This window comes from Lygodium microphyllum, chromosome 7 (assembly GCF_053477565.2).
Source record: "Lygodium microphyllum isolate KBCC chromosome 7, Lygodium_microphyllum_v1.1.10, whole genome shotgun sequence".
Lineage (NCBI taxonomy): Eukaryota > Viridiplantae > Streptophyta > Polypodiopsida > Schizaeales > Lygodiaceae > Lygodium > Lygodium microphyllum.
In genome coordinates this window covers 158,630,504-158,651,115 of record NC_141141.1, presented here as the reverse complement: position 1 = coordinate 158,651,115, position 20,612 = coordinate 158,630,504, and the positions used below count along the sequence as shown (strand labels likewise).

Below are 20,612 nucleotides of genomic sequence, written 5' to 3'. Positions count from 1 at the left end.
ATTGGTTCTCCAGAAGGCTCGGTGGCACCCAGCGGAGGACCGCTTAGATACTAACTCTTTTCATCTAGAATTGTTGGCAGCCTCCCGATTACTTTCTTGGGAAGGTAAACATGAGCTCAGACCAAAATTTAACCGTATGGCACGTTTGGGCTTGACTGCAGTTGCAGATGCCACCCTTGCCAGTCGCAATGTGTTGATATCGTTTCGTACAGCCAAGAGTCTTTTCAAGATCCCTCGTGGATACCGTGATTTATGGGAACAGCTTCTGCTGGTGGTCCAAAGCAGACAGCCCTTTCCTGCCCTTGCTTCGGATCATCCTGGCAGGACTGGGACCTTGTAGGTCGGCTGAATTTGGAAAAGGCCTCAGCTAACTAGGTGTATCATCTTCTGATTAAAGATCATCAATGGCTGGTTACTAATACTGTATGGGGATTGCGTAAATCTCAGTCATGGTGGAAGGCAACTGTGATGGAGGGCTGGTTGAACAAGACACCTTTCAAAATGCAAGGTCTTTCTTTGGAGGGTGATGATTGGTGATCTTCTTCTTGCTTCAGCCCTTTCCAAGCATCGAATCTGCAACGGCAATTGTTTCTTTTGCACCACCAGTGTGGAATCGCCCCGTCATCGATTTATTTCTTGCCCTCTTGCTAAGAAAATCTAGTCACTCTTGTCAGCGGTTTGGCGAGCAGTGCTTGGTTTCTCGCTAAGCCCTTTTGATTGGGTTTTTGTATGGCCCAAATACCCCACACCGGCACAGTCGCATATGAAGATCTTGTTTCGCTTTCTTAGATACTGGGGCTGCTGGCACAATTGGACCATTCAGAATGCTTTTGTTTTTGATTCAGCCTCTAATGTTCAGGGACATTGCGAGGCTGAAAGGTCTCTTGCATTGGCAGATAGATCTCATTCGGCACTCTTACTTACTCCCTCGGGAGGACTTACTTCCCTGGCATATGGCAATTTCCTTTGAATCTTTGCCATGACTTTTGTAACTCTTTTTTTGTTTAGTACTTTATAAATATAACATCCATTACGAAAAAAAAAAAAGGAGAGAGAGAGAGCCATCAGACTAGTCACGAGTGCGTCAGCACCCATAGAGAGGGCCACCATTGCGTCAGCATCCACAGAGGAACATCACTCAACTATGGTGATTTGCAGCAGACCTGAGTCAATATGCATGAGCTTAATGTTTCCTTCATTGATTGTGGCAGTTGTAGCCTTGGGGCGAGACTTTGAACAAGAGGAAGAGATGATACCCTGGACTGATTTCAGCCCATGCTTAAGAATCGAAAGCTTACTCTAGATGATTCCATGCAAAACCTTGATGCTATGACCCTTTCAACACCTCCATTGTGCTCCTATGCCAAGGTCACTAGTGACTTCAATGAATCTCCAAGATTTGGACTAGGAGCTTTTGTTGGCATTTGCCAATACTTTGTTGGGTGACTGTGTTTAGCATAATGATAATGCTCTTCTTGACTGGCAGCTGTTGGCACTATTCTGGAGCTCCCTAGAATAAGGGCTGTAGATCGAAATTGCTTGTGTATGTTGTGGGATACTTCTCCTAGAAGGCCCAATTGGCTGCCTTTGAATGGTTTGGGTATGCATCCACTGAACTTCTGTCTTAATTGGGGCTCTTTCACAGGCCATTGCTTTTCTTGTGGGAAATTGGGTCGTTTTATGGCTAAGTGTTCAAGAAAAAAATGGAAAACTTGGATGCCAATGTTGTTGATGCTGCTGCTGCTGTTGCTGATGTAGATATGAAAGTCCTAATGTTGATGAGTCCCCTATGCAAAGGAATGTGGATAAATGTAAATAGCCCAGGCAGTCCTTGGATCAACATGAACCTGGTTGGGTTGACGTTCATTCAAAAAAAGGGAAAAAGGTTGATGTTGAGTTGCTAGCTTCCATGGCCACAAGCTCTCAAGATTCCTTCTGTGCATACATGCGAAGGATGGATAATTTTTCTTCTGAATGTGCCGAAATTGAAGTGGCTCCTTTAGGTCATTGGAGGATTGGAAATGCCTAAGTGTCTGGTGATCGCTCTAGGGATTGGCTAGGCCATCTTGCCTTTAATAGGATTCAGGAAAGGCAAGGTGATTACTCACTCGGATCACCGTTATCCACACCCGGCTCTTAAGACTCGGGATAATCCCTCTACTTCTATGTTTGAGCCTTGGGGACAGAATACCTTTGGAATGCTAGCAGATTTTTTGGATTATGGGGTACTTGAAGCATTAGCATCTAAGGTGAAATTGAGGCAAAATCTGCCTTTGGATTAGGCTTCTTTGTTGTGTACATGAGGATCACCACGTGGAATGTCCATGGTGTTTGCTCTTGTAGCAAACGACATGATATGTGGCGTGTTTTGCACGAAAATGCATGAGGTGTGTTGTGTGCGGTGGAGCAGAAGAATCATAAAGAAGTAGGCAGGATTGTTCATTCCCATGAGCATAAATTGTTTTATGCTGGGGCACTGCGATGCAACTTATTACTGTCCATATGATTGTTCTAAAAAATTTCATCCAGTTTCAGTTAAGAATGATGTTCAAGGTGGCTTCGTGGTGATTGATATTATGCTTGACGCTGAGCTTTTATGGTTGGTTGGAATAATACTCCTAATGACCCCTTGCATCACAGAGCCTTATGTGAATGCCTTTGAGCTGGTCTCTCTCTTGGTAGGCCATGTTTGCTAATGGGTGAACTTAATGTGTGTGTGGACACATTGCAATCCACTTCTCTGCATTATGTGATGGATACTCCAGAAGCCCTTGATTGGAATGATATTGCATTAGGTGTCCTCAAACAGAATTTTGGGTCTTGGCTATGTCCATCAAATTTCGGATACACCTTCCATTCATTGTAGCATAATGAGATATGGAGTTGTTTAGATCAGATCTATGTCATGCATGATGATGTTTTCTTGCTAAAGATTTTGGACATAATTGTTTTGCAGCATTTTGCTTTATTGGATCATTTTCCTCTGCAGTTTGAGATTCTTAGACAACCCATTCATGCCCTTGATCTATTCTTGAGTAAACTACCTTTGCCCTTTAATTCTTCCTTTTGGTGTCATGATGTTTTCGATGGCTACATGTTACAACTACTTGAACAATTTTTAATGGACTTTCATTGTGTGGGATTTGCATCATTTGATAGGCTGATTGCAAATGTGCAAAAGGTTGCCAATCAATATGGAATTCATCATGCCTCATTTTGCAGACAGCAATCGCATACTGTTGAAGAGATGTTGGCTTTGGTTCATTCCTTATTGCTGGAGTCTCTGGATGATGCTTTTTTGGTCCCCTTGTCTTTGTGATTGACTAATCTTATTCAGCATTTTCAGCTGCGCTCTTATTACCAGGCCAAGCTCAAGGTGCTTGCAGATGGTTTATAGATTAACTCCTGCCAACCACATGAATTTATTATTTAGTTGTGAGCTGTGTGCGTCTTTTGCATGAGAAAATACATGATGCCAATGATCAAATACTTACGGATCCTCAATCTATTGTGCACATATGCAGACAATATGTTATGGATCTTTTTGGTTCGCAATGGCCTCATTTTGATTAGATTGTTCATGCACATTTGGATTATTATGCACCAATTAGAGGTCAAATTTCTTCTGACATTCATGATGCATTGGAGTTTGATATTCATGCGGAGGAGATTATTGATATCTTGTTGCATTTGCCGAAGGACGAAAAGTCTAGGATGGGATGTGCAATGAATTCTTTGAGATCTGTTTGCTTGTGCTTCCAAGCTGCATATAAATGCATCTAAGTCCTCCCTCATCAACTGCACTGAATCTTATTTGCAAGCTTTGGGGTGGTAGGGAAAACCGTTGACAGTCATGTTGCAGTAGGTTTGGGCCATTGGAGTTATGCTTGCATCTTGGAAGGAGGGCATTATTAAGTTGATTTCTAAGGTCTCTTTGCCTTGTCGATGCTCAAACATTGGAGACGAATCTCATTGATAGGCACCATGGATAAGCTTTTCTCCAAGGTTTTGCCTACTCGCCTCTATAAGCATCTCCCTAATATGGTTTTATTAAAAGCAGGAATATTTTGCATAATATTCTGAACATTCAGATGGGCATTAACCATGTGTAGCATTCTCACTAGGAGGTTGTACTTATACAGCTGGATTTGGAAAAGGATTTTGATTACTTGGAATGGTCATTCTTGGCAAAGTTCATGCAAACTATGGATTTCGAGCCTCGCATGTCTCATTTGATGTAGACTATTGGCAATTCAGCAGTAATGCTTCTTCTCAACTTATGTTGAATTGTGGCATCATTGAATCTTTTTTTGTTGTGTGTTCAATCAAACAAGGCTGTCCTCTTAGTCCCTTGTTTTTGCCCTAGCTATCCACCCAATTCTTACAATGTTATCACATCTAGGAAACTCTAGATGGTTGGTTGGTTTCCCTCTTCTATTGCATTAGAGTGTGTGTGTGTGTGTGTGTGAGAGAGAGAGAGAGAGAGAGAGAGAGAGAGAGAGAGAGAGAGAGATTTACGAAAAAAAGAAGAAGAGAGAGAGAGATTTTTCATTGGTAGTGTAACCATTCTTCCTACGGATGATTTACTTTCTTGGCGTGCTGCAGTTTCCTCAAGTCTCATTGGCAGTCGTATAGTCCAATCGTGAATCTTGTATTGTTAGGCATAGTTCACTTGTATTTTGTATATCTGCTAAATAATACAATTACCATTTGTGAGAGAGAGAGAGATGGCGATGGCGGACTTGTGGATGTGTGGACGTGCTCCCCCTCATCACCGGTCGTGTGATCCTACCTCGCGTGCTGCCCAACACCTTCCGTCACCAGCACAAGGTCTGTTCCGCCCTGCTCGAGCCCTGCCCTCGCCCACCTGCGAACAGCCACTTGTCCTGCGAACTGGTTTCCCTGGCTGACCAGAGCAGGGTCTCATTTCGTCCTGCCTGTCCCAGCCTGACGTTTGTCTTCTGCCTGCACGAGCGTGTTCTGTCCCAGCACCTGGTAATCAGGGTTGACCTGACCTAATCTGACATCCCTGCTCTGCGCCTGACAAGAGGGTGTGATCACCTGCCCTAATTCGGGAAGGTGGCTCCGCTTGCTTCTGAACAGTCCGTCCACTTCTGTACCGGTGCCCAGTTGCGGCCTGCGTGTCTCTGCCCCCCACGATTTTTTCACTCGGCCTCTGTCCGACATACGTGCTGATACAATATGGCTGGCCTGGATCTGGCTTTCATAGACCAAACGGTGGCAGCTCTTGGTCCGGATTCTGACACCGAGGAACCAGAGGACATGGTTCCGTGCACAGAGGAGATGCCCTCTGCTCCTGACCTACAGCCAGCGGGCAAACGCACCAAGCATACTTCGGCAGGGATAATGGATCATCAAGATCGTTCCTATGCTCAGGTTGCTTCTGATTCTGTGGACTCCCAGGAGGTTGATTGGGAGCACCCGTTGGAGTTTGCTGACACTTTGCTGGGCGATTATGTTCAACATAATGAGGAAGTTTTTTCGGACTCTGCAACGGAAGATGTTCTAGAAGCCACTGTGGATCCGAAACATGTCTTGCGTTCCTTTTCAGTGTTCTATGAACGTGCTGTGATACTTTTTTTCACTGGTAGGATCCCGCTGCTTTCCCGCATTCGCCAGTGCCTGCACAGTCTGCTACAAGAGGAATGTGTTGAAGAGATTTTTGTTGGTCCTCGGGGTTTTTTTGAGGTGCTGTTGAAATCAGAGACACACCGTGCTGCTCTTCTGTCTAAACTGCCATTGTTCGTTGATCGCCGTCTGGTCCATGTGGTGCCATGGTGCCCCATGGCAGATTTTCAGCGTCTGCTGCAACGTGAATGCCCTGTGTGGGTTGAAGTGGAAAACTGTCCGGCTGTTTATTGGCCACTGCTAAAAGATGCCATGGTTACTGTGGGCACTGTTCTGGTCCCCCCAAGCCTAAGGGCCATGAATCGCAACCGCCTGTGTATGTTATGGGACACTGCTCGAAAAAGGCCTGCTTGGTTACGCATTAACTGCTCTGGCATGCATCCTTTACATTTTCGTTTGAAATGGGGCAACTTTGCAGGACATTGCTTTTCATGTGGAAAATTGGGGCATTTTATGGCTGAATGCCCAGAGAAGCACCACACTTCAGATGCCGAGCATGTTGCGCAGCCCATGGAAGATATGATGTGTGATGCGCCATCGCAAGATGCCACCCAGCCACCTAAAGTTTTGAATAAAGGTAAACAATAGGTCTCGGGTTTGGATTTGGTGGCAATGACTGGGTAGATGTACGCGCGAAAAAAGGCAACAAGCATGCTGTTGGCATGATGGATACTGTGCCTGTTGCCTCACCAGATTCCATGCGTACGTATATGCGCAGGAGAGAAATGATGTCTTCAGAGCACTCTGCTCCTGCTATGGTTTCCTTTGCTCCCCGTCAACAGACAACTAGGAGAGTGTCTTCAGATGGTCCTAAGGGTCCACCCGCTAAGCTGGCTTTTGATACTCGAGGTAATGTCATTACCCCATGGGATCGTCGTTATCCCCGCTCCATCCCCAAGTCAGCAGATATGCCATCCACTTCCAAATCTGGTCGTCAGAACTCTTTTGCCGTGTTAGCTGATTTCTTGGATGAGGGTGTACTAGACATTCTCGCCGAAAAGGTCTCATCGAGGCAAGCTGTGCCTCATACCTGATCCTCTTTTGCATCCACATGAAGATAGCTACGTGGAATGTGCGAGGAATTTGTTCTCGCCACAAGCAACATGCCATGTGGACAATATTGCATGAGAATCAGTGGGATGTCTTGTGTGCTGTTGAACACAAAAGTCATAGTGAAGCAGGTAAAGTTGTGGATTGCCATGGTTTTCGTTTGTTCTATGCAGGGACACATGCCAGGCAGTATTCTGGTGTGCTTATGATTGTACATGAAAAATATCAGCCGGTTCTTATCAAGAATGATGTACATGGCTGCTTTGTGGCGATTGAAATTTTATTCGAAGGAGAGATCTTATGGTTACTTGGCCTCTATGCTCCGAATGATCCTCTCTCTCGTCGGGAGCTTTGGCATACTTTGCAGAGTTCCTTGTCCCTTGGCAGACGGGGTTTTTTGATGGGGGACTTTAATATGTGTGTTGATTCTTTACAGTCCACATCAGAACATTCGATCATGGATGCGCCGGAAAGACGTACGTGGCAGCAGTTGGATTTTGCCGTTCTTAAGCAAGATCTCTGGTCTTGGCTGTATCCTTCTTCTACAGGGTTTACCTTCCATTCTGCCCAGTATGCCACAACATGGTCGCGGTTAGACCGCATTTACATCATGCAGGATGATGATTTCCTTCCTGAGATGCTCGAAATGAAAGTGTTACAACAATATGCATTGTAGGATCATTTCCCTCTGCAGCTTGAGCTCCTTGCACAACCAATTGCTCCTTTCAAGCAATTTCTGGATAGACTCCCGTTGCGTTTCAACTCGTCTTATTTGAAGCATGCAATCTTCCAGGGCTATATGCAGCAATTGATTGATCGGTTCTTATTGGATTTCTCATCCCAGGGCACTGCTTCCTTTCAACGATTGCTCTCCAATGTGTAGCGGGTTGCTCGCCAGTATGGGATCCATCATGCCTCTCTTTGTCGGCAGCGCCGACAAGCAGCCGAGGAACTGCTGGCTTTGGTTCGTTCTTTGCTGGTGGACACTCCCAATGACGCATTTCTGCTATCACTGGCAACGCGTCTGGCTGATCTTATTAAAGAGTTTTAGTTGAAATCCTATCAGCAGGTCAAATTGCAACAGCTGACGGACACTCTGCAAGACAGTGCTTGTCAGACCCATAAGTTTTTTCGAGCTCTCCATGCCTCTCCTGCTCAAGAGAATATGACGAGGCTCCAGGATGAAGAAGGTCAAATGGTTCTTGATTCGCAGATGATTGTGAATATGTGTAGAAATTATTTCCTCGACCTTCTTGGTTCTACTTCTCCGCCTTCAGGCCAAATTACTCATGCCCGTTCAGTTTTTTATGATCTGGTCCGCAATCAGGTTCCTCAGGACATGCAATCTACTCTGGAGGCAGATATTTGTGAGTCGGAGGTCATGGATGTTCTGCTACACTTGCCTAAGGATAAAAGTCCTGGCTGGGATGGTCTTACCAATGAGTTCTTTGAGTTATTTTGCCACCCAGCTCGCGAAACCTTTGACGGCTTTGTTTCAGCGGGTATGGGAAACGGGGATTATGCCTTCCTCTTGGAAAGACGGTCTTATTAAACTGCTTCCAAAAGTTCCTTCGCCATCCATGTTGAAACAGTGGTGCCCAATTTCTTTGATAGGTTCTATGTATAAAATCTTTTCAAAAGTTATGGCGAATCGCCTCCATAAGCATCTTCCTGCCATTGTGCATCTTCTCCAATATGGTTTTATTAAGGGCAGAAACATTTTGCACAATGTCTTAAATGCGCAACTGGCAATTGATTATGCAAGGCATTCAAATCAGGAGGTCGTACTGGTTCAATTGGACCTGGAAAAGGCTTTTGATTATCTCGACTGGTCTTTCATTACAGAACTTATGTCTGCTATGGGCTTTGGTGCCCGGATGTCTCGTCTGATCTATACTATTAGTGTTGCAGCATCTTCGCGGATCATGTTGAATGGAGGAGTTACCAAGCCAATTGTCCTTGCCCGCTCTGTCAGACAGGGGTGCCCTTTGAGTCCTCTCTTCTTTGCCCTTGCGACTCATCCAGTTCTTTCGATGCTATCTCATATGGCAGCTTCTACTCAGTTGGCTGGATTGTTGCTTCCCTCTGGACAGCACTTCATTGGTCAATCCTTGGCTGATGACAGTTTTATGATTCTGCGTGCGGACAAAGATAATCTTCATAAAGCATTAGATGTTTGGGTCTTTTTGGTCAGGCTTCTGGTCTGCGCATTAACGCCTTGAAATCGGCCATTCTCAGCTGCACGGAGTCGGATTTGCAGTCACTGGACTGGCAGGGCATGGTTGTCCCTCGTGGCTCCATTGCCAGGCATCTTGGGTACCCTTTGGGGGTTGATGTTTCCCCAAAGCAGCTATTACAGTGGATTTCACAGAAACTGGCGGCTAAGTTTCTGTATTGGAAGTCTCAAGCCTGGCCCTTCCATGTTCGCCTCAAAGTAGCCCAGACAATAATGTTGCCAATGCTTACATATTTCTTGCCATTGCTACCCTGGACTACTACGACACTGAATGATCTTACGAAGTCTATTCGTTTCATGTTATGGAAGAAGGATTCCTTGCATGCGGGTATTTCCTGGATTTCTTGCTCGCATGCATGCACCCCAAAACGCATGGGTGGAGGGGCTGTTTTGGATGCTCACACTCATATGCTGGCACTCCGCTGGTCTCTTTTTCGCGCCATGTGCTCGGATTGTCATCCTTGGGTCGTCATAGCCCGTTACTTTCTTGAGGATCACGGGCTTCTGCATGGTAATACCCACATCCGCAGTTCGTGGTGGCATGTTCTTAATGCAGATTCTCGGTTCTCCAGTTCTTCCTCATCTCTGCTTGCCCATTTGGTGTGTTCTTGGAAACTGGTCCTCCGGAAGTCTCAGTGGCATCCAGCGGAGGATCGTTCAGCCACTAATTCGTTTCAATTGGAACTGTTGGCAGTCTCGCGGTTAATTTCGTGGGACGGTAAACATGAGCTTCGATCACAATTCAACCGTATGGCACGTTTGGGCTTAACTTCGGTCGCGGATGCTACTCTTGCCAGTCGCAATGTGTTCATGTCGTTTCGTACAACCAGGAGGATTTTCAAGATCCCTCATGGATACAGGTTTTTATGGAAACAGCTTTTGAGGGTGCTTCAGAGCAGACAACCCTTTCCTGCCCTTGCTACGGATCGTCCCTGGCAGGATTGGGACTTTGCAGGTCGGTTGCATTTAGAAAAGGCTTCAGCTAACCAGGTGTATCATCTTCTGATTAAAGATCATCAATGGCTGGTTACTAAAGCTAATATTCTATGGGGATTGCATAAATCCTCGTCATGGTGGAGGGTAACTATGATGGAGGGCTGGTTAAATAAGACACCATTCAAATATAAGGTCTTTCTTTGGAGGGTGATGATTGGTGGTCTTCCGCTTGCTTCAGCTCTTTCAAAGCGCCGAATTTCCAATGGCAAGTGTTTCTTTTGCACCACCACTGTGGAATCCGCCCGTCATCATTTTATTTCTTGCCCCCTTGCTCAGAAAATCTGGTCATTCTTGTCAGCCGTCTGGCGAGCGGTGGTTGGTTTCTCGCTTCGCCCGTTTGATTGGGTTTTCGCGCAGCCCAAATATCCCACACCAACACAGCCACATATGAAGATCTTGTTTCACTTTCTTCGATATTGGGGCTGTTGGCACAACTGGACCATTCGGAATGCTTTCCTTTTTGATTCTGCTTATAATGTTCAGCGGCATATTTTTAGGCTTAAAGGTTTCTTGTATTGGCAGACAGATCTTCTCCGGCACTCTGACATCCTCTCTCGGGAGGACTTACGCCCCTGGCACATGGCAATTTCCTCCGCGTCTTTGCCATGATTTTGTAACTATTTGGCCCTCTGGTTCTTGTAAACAGTCAGTTTGTACACATGATGGGGTAGAGCCATCGTGTATCTTGTAATCATGGAAACTTTTCGTAATTAATGCAATTACCTTTTACGAAAAAAAAAGAGAGAGAGATTCTTAATGCAGTCTGACTTACTCCCTCGGGAGGACTTACTTCCCTGGCATATGGCAATTTCCTCTGCATCTTTGCCATGACTTTTGTAACATGAATTTTGTAACTCTTTTGTTGTTTAGTATACTTTATAAATATAACATCCATTACGAAAAAAAAGAGATTCTTAATGCAGTCTTTGTTGAACAGATGATGACCCACTACCTGATATTGATGGGCTTACATTCAATGGTGAAGCTGTGCTTGGAAATACAATAATTGCATGTGGAATCTCAATCAATGGCACAACTCTCTGCCATTTTCAGGTAAGTGCACGAACTTTGTTTATTCTCTGACTCTTTGCTAACAAGGTGTTTTCAGTTTGGGGACTTCCCTGAAATAGGCACTTAACTTGACATAGATGCAGAAATTAGATTATTGGTACTGAGGACATGCAGTCCCATCCACTTTCCAAGATTTCCCTCTTTTCTTGTTCGAACCCCACAAATACCAACCTAATTAAGGAGAAAATCTTATACATATAGATCAGAATACTGTATGGGCCATATGCATGTATAGATATGACTCCACCAAGCAATTAGCTGAGGCTGAATGTGCCTAGAGTCTAGGAGCGAGTTGTTTGGTCTGTTCCCCTAGGATCCAACCACATAAAGGGTATGGACTGAAGCAGATGGAGGAGTATGTAGAGGAGGGTAATTGGCCTCATGGAATGATTTTCCACTTTGTCAGTTAAACCAACCAATGATGAAGAAAGTGACCTGTGCTCCATGGTGGGAAAATCTGGTGTCTCAAATGTTAGTTCATGTGCTCCTGAAAACCCACAACTTTGTGACAATTGCACTTATGCTCTGTTTACATGTGAGGAAATGAGCTCTAATAATCTGAATTTATAGCGCCATGAGTGAGAACCCTAGGGATAACGGAGCACATAGCGTGTACAAATTGGCATGACTAACAACATAATACTCAAGAGAATGTGACAAAATAATAATGAACTAAATAAGTGAATGATTGATAGAATGCTCTACCAACTGCAATGTAGTTGGAGCTAAGGTGTTGACATTATATGGAGGTGGAAAAGAAACCGTATTAAGCCTTTGTCTCTCAAGGGGCCAGTTCAAGGTGGGTTGAGGAAGTTATCAATACAAAATAGTAGGAGGGTGTATGGTATGTGAATGGATCTTGGATGAAGCAACATTTAAGGAAAATAAAAAAGTAAGTTGTGCTTTTGCACCAACACTTAGGTGCCAAAATGCCTCTGTCTCTCTGTTTTTAGGGTTTGGAGGAGTGTACAATAGTAGGGAGTAGCAAACTGCAGCAGTTTGAAGGTAGATCATGACATGGCAGGTGGCAGAATCTGCATTTGACTGCAGCTTTCGCCTCAGCTACATGGCCTTTGGAGGGGCAAAGCACAATTGTTTGGAGAGGATCTGCATTTAGGACTTAGGTTATAAAACTCCCTGTTCCTTCTAGATGGGGATGTTGGAGTTTAGCTCCTTACATTTTTGGCTGAGGTCTTTATTGGCATTGGTAGCATGCAGTTGGGTGTTTACAACATTGACCACTGTTGTCCAACCATACCATATGTCCCAAACCTGTAGAAAATTTCCAACCAGCATAAACATGATATAAATCTGAAATACAGTCCACAACTGCTGCTAGAAACCCATTGGATGCATCCATAACTCATGTATCTCAATTGTTCTGATGTCATAACCATAGTAAAGCATATCTTAGCATAAACCATGGCTGAAACTGTCAGTGGCATTTATTAACATGCTACTATCCATGGAACCAGCTGTAAACCATTGAAAACTGAGCATAAACTGATCACTTGCTGATCTGAGAACCGATCACAATCTGATGCAAATGTGACCCCAAACTGCTCACAAACTGATTGCAAAATTTGATCAACTTTGGTCTGTTAGTAGGTAGCTACCACAATGGCTGGTCATTGGAGATTTGACATCGCACCCCAAGCTTCAGACTTGATCGAGATTGTAGTTCATCTTGGGAGATGGAGTACTGAGGACGTGTCTTTCTAGATGAGGTGAATTTGTATATGGTTTCACGGCTCAGCAATGTGGAGCTAAGATGGGTACTAGGAGGAGGTCCTTCTAGAACATCTCCACTTGTGCGTTGACTTTGCATACCTCTAGAGATTGAGATCGCTACCTGTTCCTCCCCCTAGAGATAGTATCCTGGTTTCCATTTGCCTTCTCCTCTGGGGCTTCAATTATGTTGCAGTCTCCTCCCAAATAATCATGCATAAGGATATAAAAAGTAAGTCACCCAATCCTTGAATGCTACAAATAAATTTCTAACAGCTTAAAGGAGCTCATAGGTATCTTATGTACAAAAATAGAAGCATATTGCTACCATGTTTACAAATTTGTCCTATGTGAAGGAGTTTAATTGCGTGTTAAGTTCATTGACCATTTCGTCCAGAGAGAGCTCCCTTGCAACAGCCCAAGAGAGGGTGGAAATCAGGGTTTTCTTTCACCTACAAGTTCCTTGATAGTGCACAGTCATAGTTTAGGTTTGTTGTGTGCCTGACGTCTCATCCAAAGGCCTCGAGAGAGGTCTCGTCATACTGCCTTGATCTTGACTCTGAGGCAAAGTGCTATAGCACGCAAAGAATGTTTCTTTTACTGTATGTATGATTTATTAGATACAGAAATTAAAAGAACTAGAAGATTTTCCTGTTGTATGTGGATATCGGATTGTTGAACAGTGCATATGATGTCATAGAGGCCTGTGCAAACATAAACTGAATTCAGTGCTCTATTTTCAAGGGGACATGGTATATTAATCTGGTCTTGAGAAAGCCCAAATTGGCTTTCTTGATCTGAGATGGCATTGAAACGAGGCTTGTGTTTGTTGATCTGTACTTTCCTAGATATATGGTTGACAGACTTATACATATTAATGTCAATTTGCAAGTTTTTGTCAAATGTATATATGACTGAAAAATGCCTGCTAATGCTATGATAAATTTCTGACTGTTTTGTTGGTATATGCTGATAAGTAGTGGGTTCGTCACCACCGGGATGGAAGTTTTATGCATATACAAGGTGAGGTTGATGCTTACTACCACAAGAATGGATGGAGTGAGAATGTGCTGAAATATGTACTTTTCAATTGTAAAGTATGGTAAACAATCATTCTATGGGGAGCAGGAGCTGCACAACCTGCATATACTATCACAGCTGATGATCTTGACACGTTACTCTCATTGGAGTGCACACCAATGGATGATCGAAACAGGAAGGTAAATCCAGTGATACCTGTGTTTCTGCTTAGAGTTTTTTTGTTGCATTTGAGTTGAATTGTACCTGTCTTGCTTTGAAATTTACCAGTGCAATGTTGTTCTGCTTTGCATTTGAGTTGTTCTATTCATTTGCATTTGAGTTAGTATAGTCATCTGCAGTTGTTTGCAGCAGGCAAGTTGCCTCTCCATCCTTCATGGCGCATTTTTCGAGCGCCATCTTCCTCCACGTTTTTTCATCCCTTTTCATTCTCTCTCCACGTTTTTTACTTCATAAGGTGCATAAAATTTTTTGGGGGGGTCCAAACTCAAAAGGCATGCTCAAATTTGGCCTCCCAAGTGTCCACCTTTTCATGTCTTGACCATTTTGTGGCCATTTTCCCGTTCGGACTCCGAATTGAGCTCTGAAAAATCCTGGGCATCCGGCTTAGCATCTCGCATTGGCCAGTAGCTCGTTTCAACCCGCACGACTTTCTAAAAAATTACGAAAAATCAACAAGCATCTCTCGGGTACCTTTAAAGCACTTTGGCGCTTAAAATCGTCCTAGTATTGAGTTTTTATTTTGATTTAAATTCTAGCCGTCTCGCTTGATTATTTGTTTATCTCCCTTATGCTATTTGTTTTGTTGAGTTCTAGTTGTTTTGTTTAGAGGTTCACTATTGAGTTAAATTATAGTGTTTTCATAGAGGTTTTCTGTTGCATTTGAGTTATTTGTTTTGCTGAGTTCTTGTTGTTTTGTCCAGAGGTTTTCTGTTGCATTTGAGTTTAATTGTAACTCATACCCGCCTGAACAAATGAAATTTCCCCCTTTGATGGGTACTTTGGTTTTGTGAAATATTAGAGTGCATGTGTTAGAATTTTTTTTTTTCCATCTGAACTGTGGGCCTTTGTAATCAATGTGGACAGTAAACAAAGAACAGCCAAGCATAAATTGGAAACGAATGAATCGTAGTAAAATCTTATGCTTTGCAACATTATTACCTAGTCCAGTTTACAGCACACATTTTCTGTTCAGAAGAAATCTTGAATCATTATTCTTTGTAGGACCTATATGGAACTAAACATCTTTAACTGTGTGCAGGGTGAAATGGTCCAAGTTTTTGCCAACAATAGAAACTGGATAACTTTGGGTAATAACCTTGTCTGTTCCTTCTGGGTTTTTGAGTTTTGGAGGTCAAGAACAACATATTTTAATCACTTCTGGGTCTGTTCTTGTCCATTATCAACATATTATGTTAAAAGTCTGCATGTCCACAGATAGTGTGCATGAGCATGGCTGTTATAAATTGCAGAGACAATAGCTTCATCAATGCTGTGGGCAACAGTCAAATCAAGAGTGGAATGTAATCTTGTTTAATGGTTTGATGAGACAGCTAATAGACCTTTTCCATGCGGTGTGTTGCCAGAACCCCAAATGAAAGAACAACTAATGGAATATGCTGATGCGGGCCAAGCAAGTTTTGAAGTTAAGATTGTGGTAGGTTCTCCTATTCTCTCTGATTGCAATCGTGAGAAAATATAGCTCAATCTTAATGACTGCATTGCGTTTTACAGGTTGAGAATCCTCAAGACATCTCTTTAGAGCCAGCATCTTTGACTTTGAAGAGATCACACTATGAGCTAAAGAGAGCCAATGGAAGAAAAGTGGTAGCAACTGATCGATATACTTTAGAATCATCAGTAATGAATCCTTTCCCAGCCTAGTGTTTTTAAGAGCATTAGTCATGGCCTCTTTTTTTATTCATTTGAAATTCAGGTTAGTAACTCTCCACTTGATACAGGCGGGTACTTTACATTATGTCGATATCCAAGTTGGAAAGGATTCTCAGTGTGCAATAATCAGCCATAGTGGCAATGTACATTTGCTGGAGTGTGAGGATAACCGGTTTGTGCATATGTCTCTCTTGAGCTTGTTGAGTATACAGTGTAAAAGTTAGGGATTCTAAAAGATGATTCTAGGAACAGTGTATGGTCAAGGCCACACCTATCTACTAATAAATTTTGTGCCTTATAGCCCTTACCATGGATTCTAGGCATTAGGGAATCTTGCTTTCTTTGGTTATGATGGTTGATTTAATTCTCCCTCTTTACTATTGTGTATGCAGGACACGCGATCTGCTTGTTTTGGCAATGAGAGAGTTTGTTAGACTGGTAAGGGGTCTCTTAATCACGATAAGTCATCTGTATTGCTTTGCTTGCCAGGATGGATTTTTTGCTTGAGATGTGATGAACCACGTGTACAGTGAGAAACTTCCTTTTAAATCTTCAAGTAGACTGTGTAAAGTTGGCATGATCTACTTGATCACATCAAAATAACCAGCTACATGTGTGCAAGTTTCTCCAATTTAATCCTTAAAAAGGCACTTGAAGTGGAGCATTCTCATTCTGCATTTCATTTCTTTACTTGATTCTCATTAATATGAAGGTTGAATTTATGTGTTTCTCCTGGAGGACTTGGTTCTTGTAGTGTGCTCCGTAAACAAAAGCAGTTCCAATGTTTTGAGGGCAGGAAAACACTCATCAAGGGGACTTGCAAGCTTGAGTTTCAGGCTTCTAGTGGTAGGGGAGGATAGAAGATTTTATGAAAGACTCTACCTTTTTTGCTTACCCTCACAGGTGAAGAGATTAGTTGTCTCATTTTTATGGATTTATAGATGTTGAACACTCACATGTTTGGACTCTTTGAGGAGCTATGTGTAAAGACAAGTGGACTAATCAAGCACACAAAGAATAGAATCTTTCAAGAAGCGATGAATGCTCAGCTATGCATGATAAGGAGAATGTATAATGGAGATGGAAATGAAGTAACAGGTACAATAAGCCTCTACTGAAATGTAGAATAAGACATAAGGTAGTACAAGGAGTGGCAGTGATGATGCCACTGCTGTAGAAGCCAGAGCAGGGGTGAAGGCTTGAAGCAGAGGGTCAAGAGTGCTTGAAGAGGTTGCCTGGGCTCCCACAAATAGTAGAGGTGGAGTGTATTGAATATGAGCAGCCAACCGGCACTTGAGGTAGTGGTTCTGGACTATGAGGTTTGTGTTCATGTGCAGTGGGCATAGTTGCCTCCATATGTCGTACGGTATTGATTGTACCCTATGATACGGTACGCATCCGTACGATTTCGTACGATCAAACTGGCCATTTCTGCCACCGTGTCTAGCGCGTGTTTGCGTGTTCCTACTCGTTCCCGCCTTTGTGTTTTTGGGTCCGTATCTTCTTGTGTGGCACTTTAGGAGGGTGGGAAGCCTTGGATACTTCAGCCCACCCTCTTTTCCAGCTATGCACTCCTCCCCCAGCCCCCCTTGGATTCCATCTAGCTGGCAGCCATGCTTGACTATTTTACCCCTCTTGGACTGTTTGACCCTTCTCTCATCTAGAAAAGGTGCTCCTCTCCTCATACTTCCACACCAATTCAGGAAGCATTTGCCATTTTCATCTCCCTCTCTTGGATCTTGAATCTCGGTGGTGATTTGTGATTCGTGAAGCTCTAGCCTCTCACTCTATCCTCTTTTCCGCACCCTATCAAGGCTCATGGCTCAAGCCTCTCCCATCCCCTCTCTCTCACTCTTGCTCTTTTAACTTTACCCTAACCCTCTCCCTCTCCCTTTCTTTCAGCTTTCAACTTTCAAGAGTCAAGACTCAAGCATCTTACTTTCCCTCTCTCTCTCACTCTCTATCATGCCTCCATTCAACATCGACACCATGACTTGTGAGAAGTACGAGGCCTTCAATTTGTATGTAATCCATTGCGGGAAGTGCTATACAAGTGGTGCAACCGACTTCTCCAACATCTTTCCAAGACGGGGGGCAAGTTGCTTCATGCAAGGAAATCCCTCAAAACATTGTGGATGAGATTCTCATCAAGATGAGAGGGGGATCCACAAGAGAAGGAGAAAGTGGCGTCTATACACCAACTCCTATGTCTATTAATGAGAAAGCATCGAATGTGGATGTATTTGCAACCGATGTGGGAGAGGCCTCCACCATTGGTGTTGGGGGCTCCATATCCACATCCGGCTCCGGCAAAAGACATAGAGTGGAGGCTCATGTGGCACCAGAGAGGTATTCGTCTCTCTCTCAAGCTCGCAATGATGTGCATGGATTTATTGCCTTTCTTAGAGAAAGGCAATGACTTGTAGACATTGAAATTGCATGCATGGTGATTGAGTGCAATCTTGCATTCAATGTCCTAAAGCAAAAGCAATGGAAGAAGATGGTAAAAGCCATTGCAAATGTGGATCCATGTGAAGGATGAACCGGTGTCATGTACAACGGTATAAAGACGGAAAAGATTGATGAAGAAGAGAGGATTGATAGAGCCCTCAATCCTCTCTGGCCGTATGGATAAAATATGGTTGCTCCATTCTCATCGAGGGATGGAGTGATCGTAAGAAATGGGGTATCATCAACATACTCGTGTCATGTCTGCTCAGCACTTGCTTTTTGCGGGTTGTGGATAGCGGCAAGAAGAGGAGGAAAACTATAGGCGGCTTCATCCATCGCCACAATTGGCTAGCTCTCATTGAGACATACACCCCTCCAAGACCCCCTCTCTCTCTCTCTCTCTCTCTCTCTCTCTCTCCTCTCTCTCTCTCTCTTCTTGAAAGTTGAAACTTTCGAGACTCAACTGTCTTTTTCTCTCTAAGTATTGTAATGTGTGGTTGTAGATGGGCCCCTTGAATGTGGTGCAAGTTATTATGAATGATGCATCTAAATGTCGGTGCATGGGCCGTTTGCTTGAGGCCGAGTTTCCCCCACCATTGTATTGACTCTATGTACAAGTCATTGTTGGACTTGCTCATGGAGGACATTGGGAAGCTCAAGTGAGTGGTTCGCAAAGCCACAGCAGTTGTCACCTTCTTCATAGTAAAAGATGCTTGTGATGTATCATGAGCATAGCACACTCGAGTTGAAGAAGCCTTCTTCAACTCGCCTTGCTTACATGTGCTTATTATTCAAGCACCTTTATGAGGTGTGGTCCACAGTGGTGTCCACTCTATGGAATGAGTGGGATGAGCATGAGAAAGAGGAGGCCAACACCATGCAACGCTTGTGCCTTAATGAGCAAAAGGATGTTACGTATGAGTGATTGCGAGAGGTCCACCATCGGCCTTCTCGTCACTTCTTTAGAGTGGCATTGGTGGAGGCATGTGCTTTTTCAGTGATCATAGAGACACATCGTGCACATGTTTTTGAGATAGCAGAGAGGAGATAGGCATGGATGCATAAGCCTATCCATGGTCTTGCCGCATTGGAACATCCAACCTAGAAGTGATCAGTGGCCATGGACAATAGAGAGTTCCGTTTGGACCAGCTTGCTTATTTGACTCGTGTGGTCCCTATGGATGACCACAATGCAGTACTAGTATTGGAGAAGCTAGCATGCTATGCGGATCAAAGAGAGCATGTGGCCTTTGCTTCTCCCACTTGTTGGAGAAGAGAGTCACTTGTGAAGCCTCTATTTTGGTGACCAAACTTTGGTTACAAGATGGAGACCCTCTAGCCTTTACCTATGAGAGTTCTTACTCAAGATTGCTCTTTGGGTGCATGTGAGAGTAACTAGAGTATCTATTCTCTCATTCACATGAAGATTCACAATCGGCTTAGCACACAATAGTTAGAGGGGCTAGTCTAGTGCCGCACTAACTTACGCATGATGAGGGCTATGATGAGCTTGGGTAGTCCAAAGCAAATAAACGCTTACCATACAATTTAAAACCCTTTGTTTTAAAACTTTAAAATTTATAAGTTACAATTTAGACTTTAGCATCTACAATCTTATGTACATTGTGTAGGTGAGTGTTGATACATGTTAATGGGCAACACTGTTTTGTGTGTACATTAGGAGGTGGACGGGGAGGAGGAGATTATCTTTGCAAAGCTCTATAGAGAACTTATAGCAACAGATACTCGTGACACTTGTAGTGAGCATGCTCATGGACGAGGAGTTTGAGTAGGTGGTAGTAGAGGCATGGTCATTTGGCGCCCTCCAACTTTGAGGATGGGTGGTTCTAGTGGCTTGTAGACATATGTAAGGTGGGGATCTAGTAGCTCCCGTCTCGTGTCTCATGATGACATGCCCCCTTGCCTACACAACCGGTGTCCAAGGAGCCATCATTTTATGATGATGTTAACCTCATCAGTGAGGATAAGTATGAGAGTGTCTAATCATCCAATGCGGCGGAGTCATCTTTAGACTCTCTGGATGAGTATTCAAATGGTGATGATGATGATGGTAGTGATGCCTCATCATAGATTCATGGGTCTCTCTCTTTTTTGTATCTACTATCATTGTATTCACATGTCACTAGTGACTACGATTCATTGTCCAAGTATGTATTAGACTCTAGTTGTATCACATGTTGTGCGTAGCGTATGCGATTGCGAGGGCCGTTCTCATGTATTCATCTTATTTTGTAATGAAATGGCTATTTCCACTTTAAATATGTGTTCTATCATTCAATGATTTATGGTTTTTAAAAAAGTTAAGTAAATTTTTTGTTTTCGTACTAATATTATAGCATACCTTATAAAATCATAAGGTGGCATTTAGTACTGTACCATATCGTATCATACCTTTTGTACCTGACAACTATGGCAAGATTCCCACGGGTAAGGTTCCATGAGGAATGGCCAAAAGAGGTAGCATAACCTGCATCGCATC

General features: G+C 43.5%; 1 protein-coding gene across 4 annotated transcripts in view; it reads left to right on the top strand.

Annotated features, from left to right (window-relative positions):
* The window catches only part of LOC148034141 (uncharacterized), a 138,564-nt gene that overhangs the window by 100,538 nt on the left and 17,414 nt on the right, over positions 1–20,612 (top strand). For all 4 annotated transcript variants that reach the window (XM_087682181.1, XM_087682179.1, XM_087682180.1 and 1 more), the window contains exons 13-20: positions 10,869–10,984; positions 13,711–13,753; positions 13,859–13,950; positions 15,030–15,078; positions 15,355–15,425; positions 15,503–15,628; positions 15,730–15,833; positions 16,054–16,099. In XM_087682181.1, coding sequence (XP_087538307.1) covers positions 10,869–10,984; positions 13,711–13,753; positions 13,859–13,950; positions 15,030–15,078; positions 15,355–15,425; positions 15,503–15,628; positions 15,730–15,833; positions 16,054–16,099 — 647 coding nt within the window. The remainder of the gene's footprint in view (positions 1–10,868; positions 10,985–13,710; positions 13,754–13,858; positions 13,951–15,029; positions 15,079–15,354; positions 15,426–15,502; positions 15,629–15,729; positions 15,834–16,053; positions 16,100–20,612) is intronic.